General features: G+C 44.7%; 1 protein-coding gene across 16 annotated transcripts in view; it reads left to right on the forward strand.

Annotated features, from left to right (window-relative positions):
- The window catches only part of ncam1b (neural cell adhesion molecule 1b), a 202,546-nt gene that overhangs the window by 116,839 nt on the left and 71,320 nt on the right, over nt 1-14,387 (forward strand). For all 16 annotated transcript variants that reach the window (XM_035384407.1, XM_035384415.1, XM_035384409.1 and 13 more), the window contains exon 2: nt 13,265-13,339. In XM_035384407.1, coding sequence (XP_035240298.1) covers nt 13,265-13,339 — 75 coding nt within the window. The remainder of the gene's footprint in view (nt 1-13,264; nt 13,340-14,387) is intronic.

Consider the following 14,387-nt stretch of genomic DNA (forward strand, 5'->3'; position numbering starts at 1 on the left):
AAGTATCCACCTTTGTTTTGAATCTTATGGCCTGAAGAAGTCTTATCAGTTGAAACATGTTGTTTGGTTGGGCACAGTCTTAAGGAGGCTCTTTTTTGTGGTTGTTTTTTTACGTACATCAGGTGCACTGTACTGAGGATGCTCTGCCAGTTTAGCTAACAATAGAACCACAAAGGATGGCAGACACCAGCAGATTTTCCTTTTACCTTTTCACATCCAGTTATAAACTGAAAGGATTCAGCCATCCTAAAGCCCACGTTTGTTTGACTTGCCACAAGCTGGTGTGGCATTGTGTTCTAAAAAGCTTTGTGTGTGCACCCAGTGAGCGAGGCTCCCCCTGGTGGTCGGTGGGGAGATTCAGGGCGTACGTGAAGAGTTGAAACGGACTGTTTGGGAACCGGACTATGCCCCGTTAGCGAAGCACCTGGAAAATGAGCCACCCTTTTCACTGCTGCCTTAATCACAGTGGTACTTCAGGTGTCTGGACCCCTTGTCTGAAGCCGGTATCATTCAGAATTAGGTTCTAATTAGAGGCTAGATTAGAGGAACCTCTCGTCCACGCTGTTTTCCTGCGTGTGCGGAGACTGGGTGTGATCAGTGAAAAGGTGTTATCCTGACTGATGTTTGTGTACAGTGTCTGACTCATACGAGCTCTCTGAGGCTTTTAAGCCCTTAATTGGATCTCTGTGTTGTGGAAGGCGAGGCAGCAGCTCTTGTGTCTTTGCTGTCTAATATGTGGCTGGCTTGGACGCTTAATGCCTTTCAATCAGGTCTTCAGATTGGAAGAGTTCTCCGTCATCCTCATAGCTAAGCTGAAATATTGTATTTTATTTATATTTTCCTTCACGGAAGACCATAAAAATTCGAATTAAGTTGTTTTTATAGACACGTGATACATTAGGAGCAGGTAAGAGTGAAGCACAACGGTGTGGAAGGGCGCCTGTCTTGTTTACGCAGCTCAGAGCAATCAGACAGATGGCTCGGCCCATTAGTTTACTCAGCAAACCCTTGCGTCGGGCTTGCTGGCTTTTCCTGCCGCCCTCACCTCCAGTCGTTAGGAATGAAGTGCACGTGTGTGTGTGTCTGTGTGTGTGTGTGTGTGTGTGTGTGTGTGTGTGTGTGTGCTTCCTTCCAGCCATCTGTGAGCACCTGTGTGATGGAGGCCCTGCAGTGTTCACGGGCCAAATGCCAGTTAGTGTGATGCGATGACAAGCTGTGGAAGAGCCCAGACCAAGCTCCATGCAGTTGGTCTACTCTCACTGAGGGCTTATTGGTGGGATAGGTTCATTGTTGGACCTGTGTGTGTGTGTGTGCGTGTGCGTGTGTGTGTGTGTGTGTGTGTGGTATGTGTGGGTTATGTGCATGCGTGTGTGCATGCAATGGAGACACAGAGCCCTTTGAGTGAGGGGGAGTTAAATGTTCTTGTGTTTTATTGAGTACTTCCCTTCCTCAGCCAGCCAGCCAGCGCTTTCACTGAATCACACATCTCCGGTGTGACCTCTCCTCTGAACGCACCATTGGACTCCATTAATCCCTCCGTGTTGAGAAAACACTCAGGGAAAAAAAAAAAAGTTGTCAGGGTCTTCATAAATCTTAGGAAGTCCCACTGCTACCGTCGACTGAATTCGGACTTTTGTTCCCGGTGTTATTTATGCCCTCTTGCTCTAATTAATCATGGGCTAAATTTAACTCCGAACATCTTAGCTTTTTTGACAAGGAAATAAATATGTTGAGTACATTACTGAGCACTGACAGATAATGTCTGCCGTGTGTAAGAAATCATGCTGGTCCCTTGGGTCTGTGCTTACCATCTGGAGATTCCAACATGTTTTTGAGTTACCGTATAACTCCAAATAAGAGCTGCCCTCGAATAGATGGTGCGGTCAGTTAGTCTCTTATAGGGCACGTGGCATCATCCTTGCTTTTTGAAGTGAATGCTGTGCTGATTATTCCAGGTAATATGATATTTATTCATTCCTTTATGTTTGTCCTTTTGTATGTTTGAGCCCGTTATACACTTTTCTTCTTTGCCTTCAGCCAGCAGGGAGAGATATAAGGTGTTTGAAGTGTTTCTGCGGTTGAGCTGGATCAATAAAGTTAGTTGAAGAAGATGGATTCAATTCCTTCATGTCAGTCCTCCGCTTTCTTCCTCTCCGGAACCGAAAAGCTCAGAGGCGTCTTAACCGCACTCTCCAGACGACAGGAAGTTCTGAACTTTAATGTGGTTGGGAACACTCAGGAATATTTAAAGCACACCCCCTACAGGACAGGAAGTTCAGTAGTGTATCTAGATGTCATACCTCTGCAGGAAGCAGTAGGGACTCCATGTCCCTGCTCTTATGTCTTTATTGAATTCTTTTCACCAATTTTATCAAGCCTGTCTTGGCAAACAACGCTTCCTTTGTTCATTGATCAGTGCCAAATCCGTAGAACAGGGTTCCCACACTCCTTGACAGTCTTTGAAAGTAGAAAATTAAGAAGAATAAAAACAAAGAATGAGTTCAGCGGGAATATCTTAAGTGGCTTGATTTTGTGCGGGGAATTAGTTTAACGTCTTAAAAGGCTTTTTATCTATTAAATGTGGATAAACAGGCATCACAGCATCATGTTCTTGATCAGGCTGCACATCCTACTCACAATGGGTTGGGGTTTGTATGGGGGTTGATAGAATTCATCCTGGTCTTTAAATTTACAAGTACAATATTGCTGTGGCTACAGTATCTCAAGCTGGGAACTTTGGGCCTACATTTCATAACTGTGATATAATTTTAAAAGCAGTGTTTGGAGGTAACCATCGGTGAAATGCAGTAATGTTTTCAAAAACAGTATCCTAGCTCTGTGTCGCTGACACAGTGTAGATAGTACAGTCAATTCAGTGTTGATGGTGTGCGTGTTGTACTCTGAGGGAACCTGATACCTGTTCAGTTCTTTTCTCAACGGAGGTTGCATACAGTACATCTCTACTGCTCAGTCCGCATAAGGATCCTCACTGCTGCCAGGGAGACGGCAAACTACTCAGGGTTACACCAACTCTGACAGAATATAGCTCACTCTGATGGAGGAAATGCAATTTCTCCTGCACTCTCACAGGCTAAATTCAGTTAGAGCTGAATTAACTCCAAACACATTACAGCGCCGCACCCTCCTCACCCCCCCTCCCTCCCCCCGGAGCACGGCGTCGGCGCACGCAGTCGTCTGGAACTTTTTGTATCGCGACGGCGGTGGCGCGCGGAGCGTGGGCTCGCGCTAACGCAGGTGTCCTCCGCTCGCGCGTACAGCGGGGCTTTGCGCGGATTAGAGCGCGCGCAGTTAATCTACGCCGCGGCGCCGTGGCGGCCCACAAAGGGACAGGCCGCGTGATTTATGGGGGCCGGCGAGAATTAAGAGCCGCGCATTAACCGGGAGCGGCAGCCCTTACGAGCGAGCGACGGCCCGCCGCGCCCACGTTCCTAATTACTAATCCCCGACGCCTCGCCGGCGTGACCGCGGTGCCGGCGCGGCGCGGCTGAATTACGAATTACTCGCGCTATGATGTATTTTTTTACCTTTTTTGTGAAACCTTCAAACATCCAATAAAAGTAAGCTCTTGGATGTTTTTCTGTCACAGACATGGAGGCTCACCGAAGGGAAAGGGCGATGTCATTTGGCACCTCCGCCTCATGCTTTATACGCATTTTAATAAAGCGGATAGATTGTTGTATGAAACGGCCAGCGGTATCCTCAGAAAAGGGAAGCAGGGGTCAGACAGGATGCAGCGCATGCCCTGCGCCAGAACACGCTGTTTAGCGACCATGATTAAAATCAAAAACCACATGCGAGAAAAACAAAAGCCTTCAATAGTGAGTGCCTTGCACCCTGTGGACCTGCGTGGTAAAAATAATAAACACGTTTGCCACTAAACCAATGGTAATCTGTTATGTCTCTTGAAAAATCAAATCTCTTGCTCTCTCTCTCTCTCTCTCTCTCGCTCACTCGCCCTCCGCCCACCCCTACCTGAAGGCTTCTCAAATTAAAATTTAGATTAAACAGCAGAGTACTCCTAATACGGAATGCCAAGTGGTACATGTTTAAATTACTGATAGAGCAAAACACATTATTTCACCAATACCTCAGGGGGGGGAGAGTGTCGCTTTAGCCATCTCTGTCTCACGCTGGCTGCGTTTGGGGACACTGGTCCTGATAACACTTAATGACAAGTCAATTAACCCCTAATTACGCTTCGCTTACAGGACGGCCACGACTCAGCCGCCTCAAACCCCATATTCAGTACTGCCCATCCTGAATGAGCAGGACCATCCACTTCCCGTCTTCCCGCCAAACCGCGGTCTCACCGATAGTTGGAAGCCGCGATCTGGCCGCTCAGCAGAAGAGCTGTACCGTATTTTCTAGCAACGTGTTCCCGATTCAGATTCTAGGTGATGCACAGTTGAGTTTGAAGGGTGATTTGAATGTTGCATCTCCTGCATATACGCCATTATGTACTGTAGCATGGCTACGCCTACCTACCTCCGTCTGTTAATGGCGTAGTTACCCTGGGTCTCTGCGTTATGAAGTGAAGCTCTGCGAGGAGGAAGCCGGGCTGTTGACGCCAGTCGAAGTATCTGAGTTTGAGGAAACACAGGCTTCCATCTGCTTGGTAATCAAGGGTATTTGATGGTGAAGGGCAAAGCTATAGTCTCTGGCTCGCAGACGCGTGTGCTGGAGGAGGGCATATGCTTCGGCGTAGGTGCAGGTGGTGTAGTGGTGCAGCGAGAGCACATTACCGTAGGACGTTCCAGATGGCGGGGTAAACTTTTTTTCCCCCCTCGTTTTTCTTTCATGGAACGCGCCGTACGAACGGTATATCACAACAAACAGACCCAAACTGCGCTTGGGCGTAAACGATCAGCCCGTGTGTCTTCTTCCCCCCCGTTTGTGTGCGGAGTGCGTTGCAGAGTTGGCCAGGGAGCAGTTAGCTTTATGGAGCTGTATTCCTCGTTTCGGATCCGGGCCCCGTGGCTTCAGGAGGAGGCGTTCACGACAACACCGCCTCGGGCTGACTTATCTCCGTGCAGCTCTGGCACGAAGCATATCTGTCTGGGAGAGGCTAGTCTCTCGCCATAGAGGGAAATCACCAGTTGGATATTATTTTGAGCAGTTGGGTTTGTGCGCAGTTTTGATTTGGTTCCAGCCCCCCCCCCCCCCCCCCCCCAATCACTGAGAGAAAGTTAAAAAGCTGTTATCAGACCACGTGCCTAACAAGGGGAAGGGAGCTGTGCGATATGAGCCTCCGAGCATATTAATCCATCTGCTTTCTGGCAGAAGGAAAACATTTTTAAACAGTAGTTATGGTTATCTGAATTCAGAACAAATGTTTTCGTTTTTTTTTTCCATATTTTTGGTCCGCATCGATTCTCCTCCCGTCTCTCACCGTTTTTCCTGATGGAAGAAAGGGCTTTTCACTTTTCGATTCATCTTTTATATTTCTCTGTCTTTCATGAAATTGGAAAAGGGGGGAATGGCCGAGCATCAAACGCTCAAAATCAATAAGCACATCTCTGACGGGCAGCATTGTGTGCAACCAATGGAGTTCTTTTCATTTAGTCAAATGGGCCTAATAATAATGAGATTGCTCACATTTACACACACATACACAGCCCCTTTCATCTCACGATCTAAAATGCGCATTACAGTGAATGCGGGAGCTCAGCTGAGCCGCTACTGTGTAGCAGCCACCTGGGAGACATGGGCAGACATTTTACCAAATGTCAAATGACCAATCAGCTGAGGTGACGGGGAGGCAGTTACTGCAGAGCCTCAGAAATGTCAGCCTCAGTTACGGACTACAACCGGCCAACTGAGCTGGGTATGAAACCAAGAGTAAGATTCACAGTCACGTCTTATAAAGCACCATATCTCTGCTGGAAAAAAAAGTTAATTCTGGCTTATGTGTTCTGAATAGGTAATAATGTGATTCCAGACAAGGAATGTATGAGGGTGGCAAATCTCTCAGGGTGTAGTTTGTCCAGTGATTTACACACACAATAGCGTGTAATTCGCAATTACACAAGGATTGTATGCTTTGTATACCGTGTTGATTTGCATGCTGTTGTCGCCTGCGCTAACATTGTTATCGCGGGTTGCGCCGCGGCGTATGTCATTTCTGTTTGCGGATCGGCCATTTTGCGTCGCGGCATTCTGTCGGCGTCGGGGCCGCGCCGCTTCATATCTCTCCATCGCACTGTAATAGCAGCATGACTGAGGAAATATACCTTGCAGATTGGGGTGATTTAGCATGCGTTTGCGGCGGTGTGATGTAGTGTTATGGGGGACGGCCATTAAAAGCCGGGCCATTCCTCAGCGAGGACAGCTTCGGCCCAAACGTAGCGCTGCCGCTGCGGGGGAAATATGTTACTGTCTGGACCTGTCACGGGACGCTGACAAATGGAGGCAAGGTCACGGCCAGTTGTGCGTGCATGTGTATATGTGTGTGCGTGTGTGTGTGCGTATGCCTATGTGCGTGCGTGCGTGCGTGTGTGTGTGTGTGTGTGTGTGTGTGTATGTGCACGTGCCTGCGTGCTTGTGTGTGTGTGTGTGTGTGTGTGCATGCGCGTATGTGCATGCATGCATGTGTGTGTTTCGTGTGTGTGTATGTGTTCGTATGTGTGCGCGTGCATGTGTGTGCGCGTGTGTGTGTGCATGTGTGTGTGTGTGGTGGGGTATGAAAGCAGCGACAGAGCTCCTCTAATTAAGCTGAAACTCTTCCCTATCAGCAGCACATACTTACAGTATTTAATGAAATGCCTCCCCCGGGTGTGTGGAGTGTGCTGCACTGGAGCTGCGATCTGAACCAGCTCAGCGCTGGGTGTGACTGCAGTATGAGGCCCAAATAGCTGCTCCCTTTTCGTACACGCTTCGTATGCTTGTTTGTTTTTGTGTGCTGCCAGCTCACATTAGAGATGCACACTTAAAAGCAGAGGAGAGGAGCTGTAATTACTTTATAACTTATGACCAGCGAGAGCGTGCAAGCTCTGCTCTGCCACTACGTTCTTGTGCTGCACAAGTACATCCCATTATTATTGTTTATTATTATTAATATTGTCTAGCAGATACCAGCGTCCCAAATGACCTCGCTGTTTTATATTTCGAGATATTCTAGCTCTAGTATTAAACGGCTATGGGTGGCAAGTACTCCACTCCGCTTCCCAGCATGCATCTGGCAATTAGCCAGCCAGGTACCTTTTCTCTTTACTTTAAAGGCGCAGTTGTTCTCGCTTTGTGACTGATGCGTGTTGCATCGTTAATTTAATCATACATAGTGGGAATCCTCATTTAACCCTGATATATCAATGGCAGCTGGTCTTATTTTATGTCCCTTTTTCTTAGCAGTGCCAGTAAACTTTTTAATCGGCCTGTGAGTTGTAGAATCTAGCTAGTCAGACTCAGGTTCTCATTTCTCCTCTAAATCCTAAAAGTATCACGCTCCCTCCACTAAATCCTAGAAGTGTGGCCCTAGCTCAATATTGCAGGAACCCTTGGCTGGTTGGATGCTGTTATTATTTAGCGAGTCCTGAATCGCAGGTTGAAATTGGTTCCTGTTTTGGGTAGGAGGTATTAGAAACAGCAATGAACAATGGATGTCGGTTCCTGACCAGTTTTGGTTGTTTGATCATTATTTAAGTTGGTTTGTTTTATTATTGAGTTTTATGCACTTTTACGAGTGCACTTTGTCTTTGTACCTGTAAAGCAAAATGAAAACTGTTTATTAAAATAAGCTGTTGTACCTTATTTCTGCTTGCAAAGCCTTTTTATTGTACTTTGTCATAACAAATCATCTCTGACAAAACAATGAAAAATCTTCAAGCTGGCTTATTTTATTACTGTGCGGATGCCTGCACTGGTAAAGGAGTGGAACATAACATTAATTGTAAGTGATCTTAAGGGTTCTGGATTTGGTGAGGCACCATCTGCTTAAAGAAACACTCGCACACTTTTCCATGTGTTCCATGTATCTCTTTGGCTGCAGTGTGTTTTGTTTCAGTATTCACGGTTTCCTGTTTGTTTTTCTTCCGCAGACACAAGTATTGTACAGAAAAATATCTTGTGTTTCTCAGGCTGTTAAAGCTGGCCATTGTGCGGGTCCATATGATTGCATTTGACAAACGCAGTTTTACCAGTATCCTTAGAGAGGCAAATTCAGGTGGACACAACTGGAAATGATAGATTTCTGAACAACATTGGATGTAGGTCTTTGTAATGCCTTCAACTTTTAATAACAGTCACAATCCTTTGGAATATGCGTGTATAAACATGGCCAGCTTTTAATCACCAAAATGAAATTATGCATCATTATAACAATAAATAGTGCAAAGCTGTACCCCAATGTATTCGTGTTACATGTCCAATGAAAGTTGCTGTAAGGTAGTTAAAGTTTGGTACAAAATGGTAAAGATGCATTATGAAGGGAATTATTAAGGGTTTTATGAATGGTGTAGCAATACACACTTAAAATAAAGTGTGAAAGATTCTTATAATTACATTTTTAAAGGTAGGTGCGAATGCTCTAAATCTAACTGATAGACTGGAAGTCATTATGGCATTGCTCTCTTGGTCTGTCTGCTGTCAGCAGTGGTGAATGTACCTACAGCACTGACATATTGATGGAGGTCTAGCAGCTTCAGTGTATCGGCAGGCTTTATGCAGCCTGTTAATCTGCTCCTTAATGATCTATTCATCTTCTATTCAGTCAGCAGATTTGGACACATACAGTGGAATATGAAATGTTTCAGATGAGGGGTAGGATCACATCCGTATGCAGATTTCATGAGACTAGAACATGTTGGCAGATGAGACTCGTACGTCTTGCAGAATAATGTTCAGAAACAGCATCTGCAGCTCATATTAAACCTGAAACCTTAGATATGGTGCAGTATGTTATATTTACAATGTTGGTGTGATGTTTTGAAGGTGTTTTGCCGGGGAGCAGCAAAGAGGGAAGCTTACAGTACACTGTGGAGTGTACTGAGGGGCATTTCTATTTCAGACTTGTAATCACTGTTAAATATGCGTGTGCTGCAGCATGGTATTGCCTGCCAAGCACTGTCTAGGGGGATTATGGTCAAGTAAAACATCGACTGCGGAGTAAAGTTAGAATTCATTTTGTACTCCAGTCGGACATAAAGGAATTGTAATCGTAAGGTCAAACACTGGTATTTCAGTGAGCACACTGCTCCGAGCCTTGTAAAATGCCTAGAACTCTTTGGGTTTTTTTGTTTTTTATTTCGCAGTAAATGGAGTTCTCTCGCTGGGATTTCCCCGCATTTGTGTGTTTCTGCCAAACAGACTGTAAATAGACGAGTAGCATCCGGACTGAGAGCCATTTTCTCTGTTCTTCCTCCTCCTTCAGTGAACAGCTAGCCGATGACATCATTGTTCATGCATCCTGCATATTATAGCTTAATTCCTCCTACCTTCATCGATGCGATTGGTCCATCAGCACCACAGGTTGTCCTTCATTAATCGCAAAGTACTACAACATAATTATCAAATATGTATACGCAAGTTTAATTATCAACTTGATTTATTTATATGCAAGGAATTATGCTGATCTCCACATAATTCGCATAACACCTGGACCGGTGTTCTTGCTGCACGTCAGATAACAGGTAATTGTGTATGTCACATGCGAATGAGAATAAAATGAGTAAAACAGGTTTGCTGAACTGAGCTGTTTTGGTGGATTTTGTGGATAAGCTCTTCGGTAACGCGTTGCAGATGGCATAATACGGCCGAGATTCTGGGTGGATTCGTACCCCTTTCATGTTTTTATGAGTTTCTGAAGGCCGTTACATATCGGATTTCAGCAAAGCTTTAAAAAGTCATTGGTTTTTTTTTTTTTTGGTTTTTTTTACTTCAGTGGCAGGTGCTTAGATTGCTGACCTGAAATGAATTTAGAAAGAGAAAACTGAGCTGGAGTCTGAGGAATTTAGCAGGAGAAAACTGAACTCTGAGCTGTTCTGTGTACCTGATTATTTCGGGGTTGTTGTTTTGCTGGCAATTAGTTTTTGACACAAAATGAATTTTCGTTTAAAAATAGCTTCTGCATAGTTATTAAGAATATGAACCAGCGATAAAACTGCAGCTGATGAGTTCGCTGCACTTGTTGTCCTGATGAGCTCTTCTGCCATGATGGGGAGCTGCCTCAGGTGCTGTAACTAATGAGCGAATAGTATCTATCCTATAATCTGTCCTTGGTGCGTTTTATTTAGATACTCTGATGAGACCTGAGCTTGCATGACTATCTCCTGCCATAACTCAATGAATTCCCCAATAGCATGGCGGGCTTTAATGAAAAGGAACGTCCCTGGCATTGACCAGGCTCTTTGTGCGCCATTAAATCCGCTGCCCTCTGCTCCTCTCCTCTCGCGGTTCGGACGCATGACGCATTCCAGCCATCCCGGCGTGATTTCATTTCGATAGTGGCCCCTTTCAGTTCGATCCCTTTCAGCCGTATTTCATAGAGATTCTCTGGTGATACCGGCTCGTTTTCAGGTGTATGATACAAGCTCTCTCTGCACCCCCCCCCCCCCGCCTGTTCTTTGTTTGATTGAAGGGGTTTCTCATCAGGTCAGACCTTTAAGCTCGTACTAAAGATACTGGTGAGAGAAATTTCTCATATTCCTTCTGCCTTCTCCATCTGTCATATTGTTGTGCTTCACTACTCCCAAAAGAGACATAGTCGAGCGGTTTTTCAGGCCTGAAAGAGATTTGTGGGGTTACTTCTGAAACAGAGCCGAAATGGAGGCTGTACCCAGTGCTAGCACTAGCACGCTCCTGTGTAATTGGACCCAACCTAACCAGTAGCGTTGCCAGCAAAAGCAAGTGTGTCGATGGTAAAGAGCTCCTCAGTTGCATTTCACATTACGCTTTTGTCTTTCTGTCTGTCTCTGTTGTGGCCCCTGAAAATGCCATTATCAGGAATAGCTTAACACAAAAGTAGAGGGAGCGATATTTTTTGTCTGCCTAATCTTTCCCTGGGGGTTTATAACTGTTTAAACCATCATAAATCCAACCTCCTAAACTGCACAGATGAAATTTATGGTTGAAATGTATAAGCTGTCTGTATTTTCTTTTCCTGGTATCTTTCCGAGTGAAATTAGACTTTCTCATTGGCAAACAGAGGGCCGTTTGTCTAGGACATGATCCAGAAAAACAAAGTTTGTTCCAAATGGGATTTACCCCTTATGCCCTATTCTGCTTTTCATGCAGCGGCTCAACCCTAAATACTGTCCCAGGAGGGGAACTCGATGCGTAGGTTGTCTGGTCATTACATGAGGATCGGGTTCAAGCACGCTTCATTTTTGCACTACTTTGTAAGAGTTCCACCCAGACACTGTTACTTCCACGTAATCCCTCTGATGTACTGTAATCTTGAGCACCATTTATATGGTGATTGGTTTCGTGTGGCGAGAAATAAGATTTAAGAACACAATCTGAGCGCGCCTAGCTGGGCGTCGTAAAGAAATGGAAGAGGGCACGTGACCTCGGGTGACCCTGCTTCAGCGTTCACGGGTGAGTTGAGTTATTTGCCGATGTCACAGTCATGAACACGTCTGGAATGACAGCGAAGTTGTGACTCGAGGCATGGCATGTTCAGCTCTGGCAATGTGTCAGTCAAGGCCGGTGTGTTGTACGCATGACAGGAGTATAATGGGTGGAGAACTGGGCTTGGAGTTTAGAGGTTCCAGGGTTGGATTCCAGATGGGGGCTTCCTGTTATGTCCTTGCACAAGGTACTAAACCTCAGTTTCTCAAGTGACTATGCAGCTGGTGTATAAAAATAGATTGTGTTACTACCCCCTGCCTTAAGTTTTGTTTACGTTTCTGTTGCGTGTGTTTTGTTCTTCCTTACGGTTCGTCATCTGATTGGCCGTTTCCATCTCTGGTTACTCTGCTTGATAAAGCCTCCTTTTGCCACTGGCTAGTGTAGACTTGCGTGATTGTGCGACATTGTTTTGCGGATAGTGATTGCTTTGTTTTGACTTTACGTGTGTAAATTCACGTTTTGTTCAATTCTGATTCTCATCTAGCCCTTCTGGTTTGTTTGCAAACTAGATCTCGTGTTTGCCCACTTACTTGTTCCCTTCGACGCCGATCCTTGCCCAGTTTGTTTGCCCAGTCATTTTGTGCACCATTCGCTCGCTGTATTTGATTCTGATTCTAGCATAGCCCCTCTGCTTTGTTTGCTGATTGGATTTCGTGCTTGGACATTCGCTCGTTCTCGACTCTCTCTTTGCCCTTTGCTCACTATATAATGACTCCAGTTAGTCCCAGCTGGACTACAAATCTTTCCATCCGGACACTATTTTGTTATTTTTCCTTTGTCGTTTTTGAAGGTACTCTGGGTGGAATTCTAAATCTCCATTGGTGGTACGCTCCTTGGACTGTTGGTCTCAGTCTGCAGTTCAGCGTTTAAAGCCGCCTCATGCCCAGTAACCCTGTGATGACTAGTCTGGTTTTCGTTTGTGCTTGATAAGCAGATAGGGTCCGGAGTTACTTGTCGGGCTGCTTTACCATTGACCTTACCCACTCCCCACTCACTTCCCTTATCCTACATCCTGTTACGGTCTGACCCTAGACCAGCTCGTAACAGATTGGGTGTAAAAAGTGTGAATCGTCCAAGTCACTCCTAGTTAAATACATTAATGGAAATGCCTTGTCAAACACTAAACAGTGGAGGCTTAGTAAGTGTGTTGTTGTTGTTAAACCAGCACTTACAAATTCAATTTAACTACAGATTTTAAAAGTGTCTCGTTTTTTGAATATACTTTTATACTGGTACAATGTCAAGAACTCATTTTTGGACATTGACCTTGTGGAAAGGAACATTCATTGTCAACTCGTGCATCTTTAAAAGGTGCATTTTAGGCCTTTTATTAAGAAGTACATTCACTCTTGATTGCCACCCAGTCAAAGTGATGTACAGGTACACAAACAGTTTATGAAGTACATAAAGCCCACACTTGTACTGAGGGATACAAGTAACAAAACTTCCAGATTCAAAAATATGGCAGAAAGTACCCTTCATCTCTCTTGTGTTATATTATATTAGATTAAAAAATAATAATTTCCATATGCTATTTTGTTGTATGCTATGATGTGATCCACACAAAGATTCACACCCACACAGGTACATAAACAGCCTTGCTAAGGACGGACTCTTGGGGTGTATTAGCTTTGCTAATGCTTTTGGCCCTGTGGTAATTCTAGTCTTGTTTTTTTTTCAGTTTCTCTGCAGGTGAACATCATACCCGCCCAAGCTGAGATCAGTGTTGGAGAGTCAAAGTTCTTTCTGTGTGAAGGTAGGTGTCACAAAGGTCACTGTTCGATTCCTATGACCCCGACGTTTGTGTATACGTGAATTGCACTGGCAGGCAGTGTGCAATTAGAGAATTATTCAACTCAATTTACCACAAATAATATGCATTATAACATGATTGAACATATATACATTATTTGGGACGTCCCGGTCCGATCCATGAATCGGTGTCGGCGCCGCATGTCGCCATATTTTAAGTGTCGGTATCGGCTAGGACATGCTAAATCTGAATCTGATCCTCTTTGACACCACAGTAGGTCATGCATATTCATTTGCACCTGTAGCAAAGCTTCGCTTCCACACTGCCGTAAACAAGCACTATTTGCCACCGCAACGAAGCTGTTGTTCATGAAATGAGTTGCTATCAGCTGTGATGTCTGCTGTGTGGAACTTTAACAGAGTGGAATCCGAAAGCAGGCCTACAGCCCTACTTGCAGCGTTGGCAGTTTCACTGTTGCAAGGGGTGGCGTTAGCGCTGCATTTTACGATACAACACATTTTATAAAGCATCTGAAGAAACACCACTCAAAGGAGTATTCCCACTTTTCCTATTCAACCGAAACAAGGCCTCAGCTTACCAGATAACAAGATGGGAAATACTTCCACAAGAATGCGACAAGGCCAAAAATAATAAAAAATAACAGCATAATTGAATTAATCGTGTTAAAGGGACATTTCACTTTGATATAACGCGAATAATTTTGTGGAGCATTCCCCACTGTATTTGCATAGTGTGAATACTAGCATCTGCTGTCCCTGTTGAATGTTAACTGCACCGCCATTTCTTCCATTTGTCTGGTTCCCAGTACACTCACATTTACAGTATTATCAGGACCTTGCCAAAATTAATAGTTTTAAAGCACAAACTAACTGGCCGCTAACTAACTTAACCACATTAATTTATATGATGGATGGATTTACATGTTTGACGAATGAAATAATGATGGGATATTTAATGATCATTAAGGGGACTCATCGCCACAGTATGGTATGTAATACGATGTATAATATGTATATGCGTATCAGTGTAG

This window comes from Anguilla anguilla, chromosome 12 (assembly GCF_013347855.1).
Source record: "Anguilla anguilla isolate fAngAng1 chromosome 12, fAngAng1.pri, whole genome shotgun sequence".
NCBI classification, from domain to species: domain Eukaryota; kingdom Metazoa; phylum Chordata; class Actinopteri; order Anguilliformes; family Anguillidae; genus Anguilla; species Anguilla anguilla.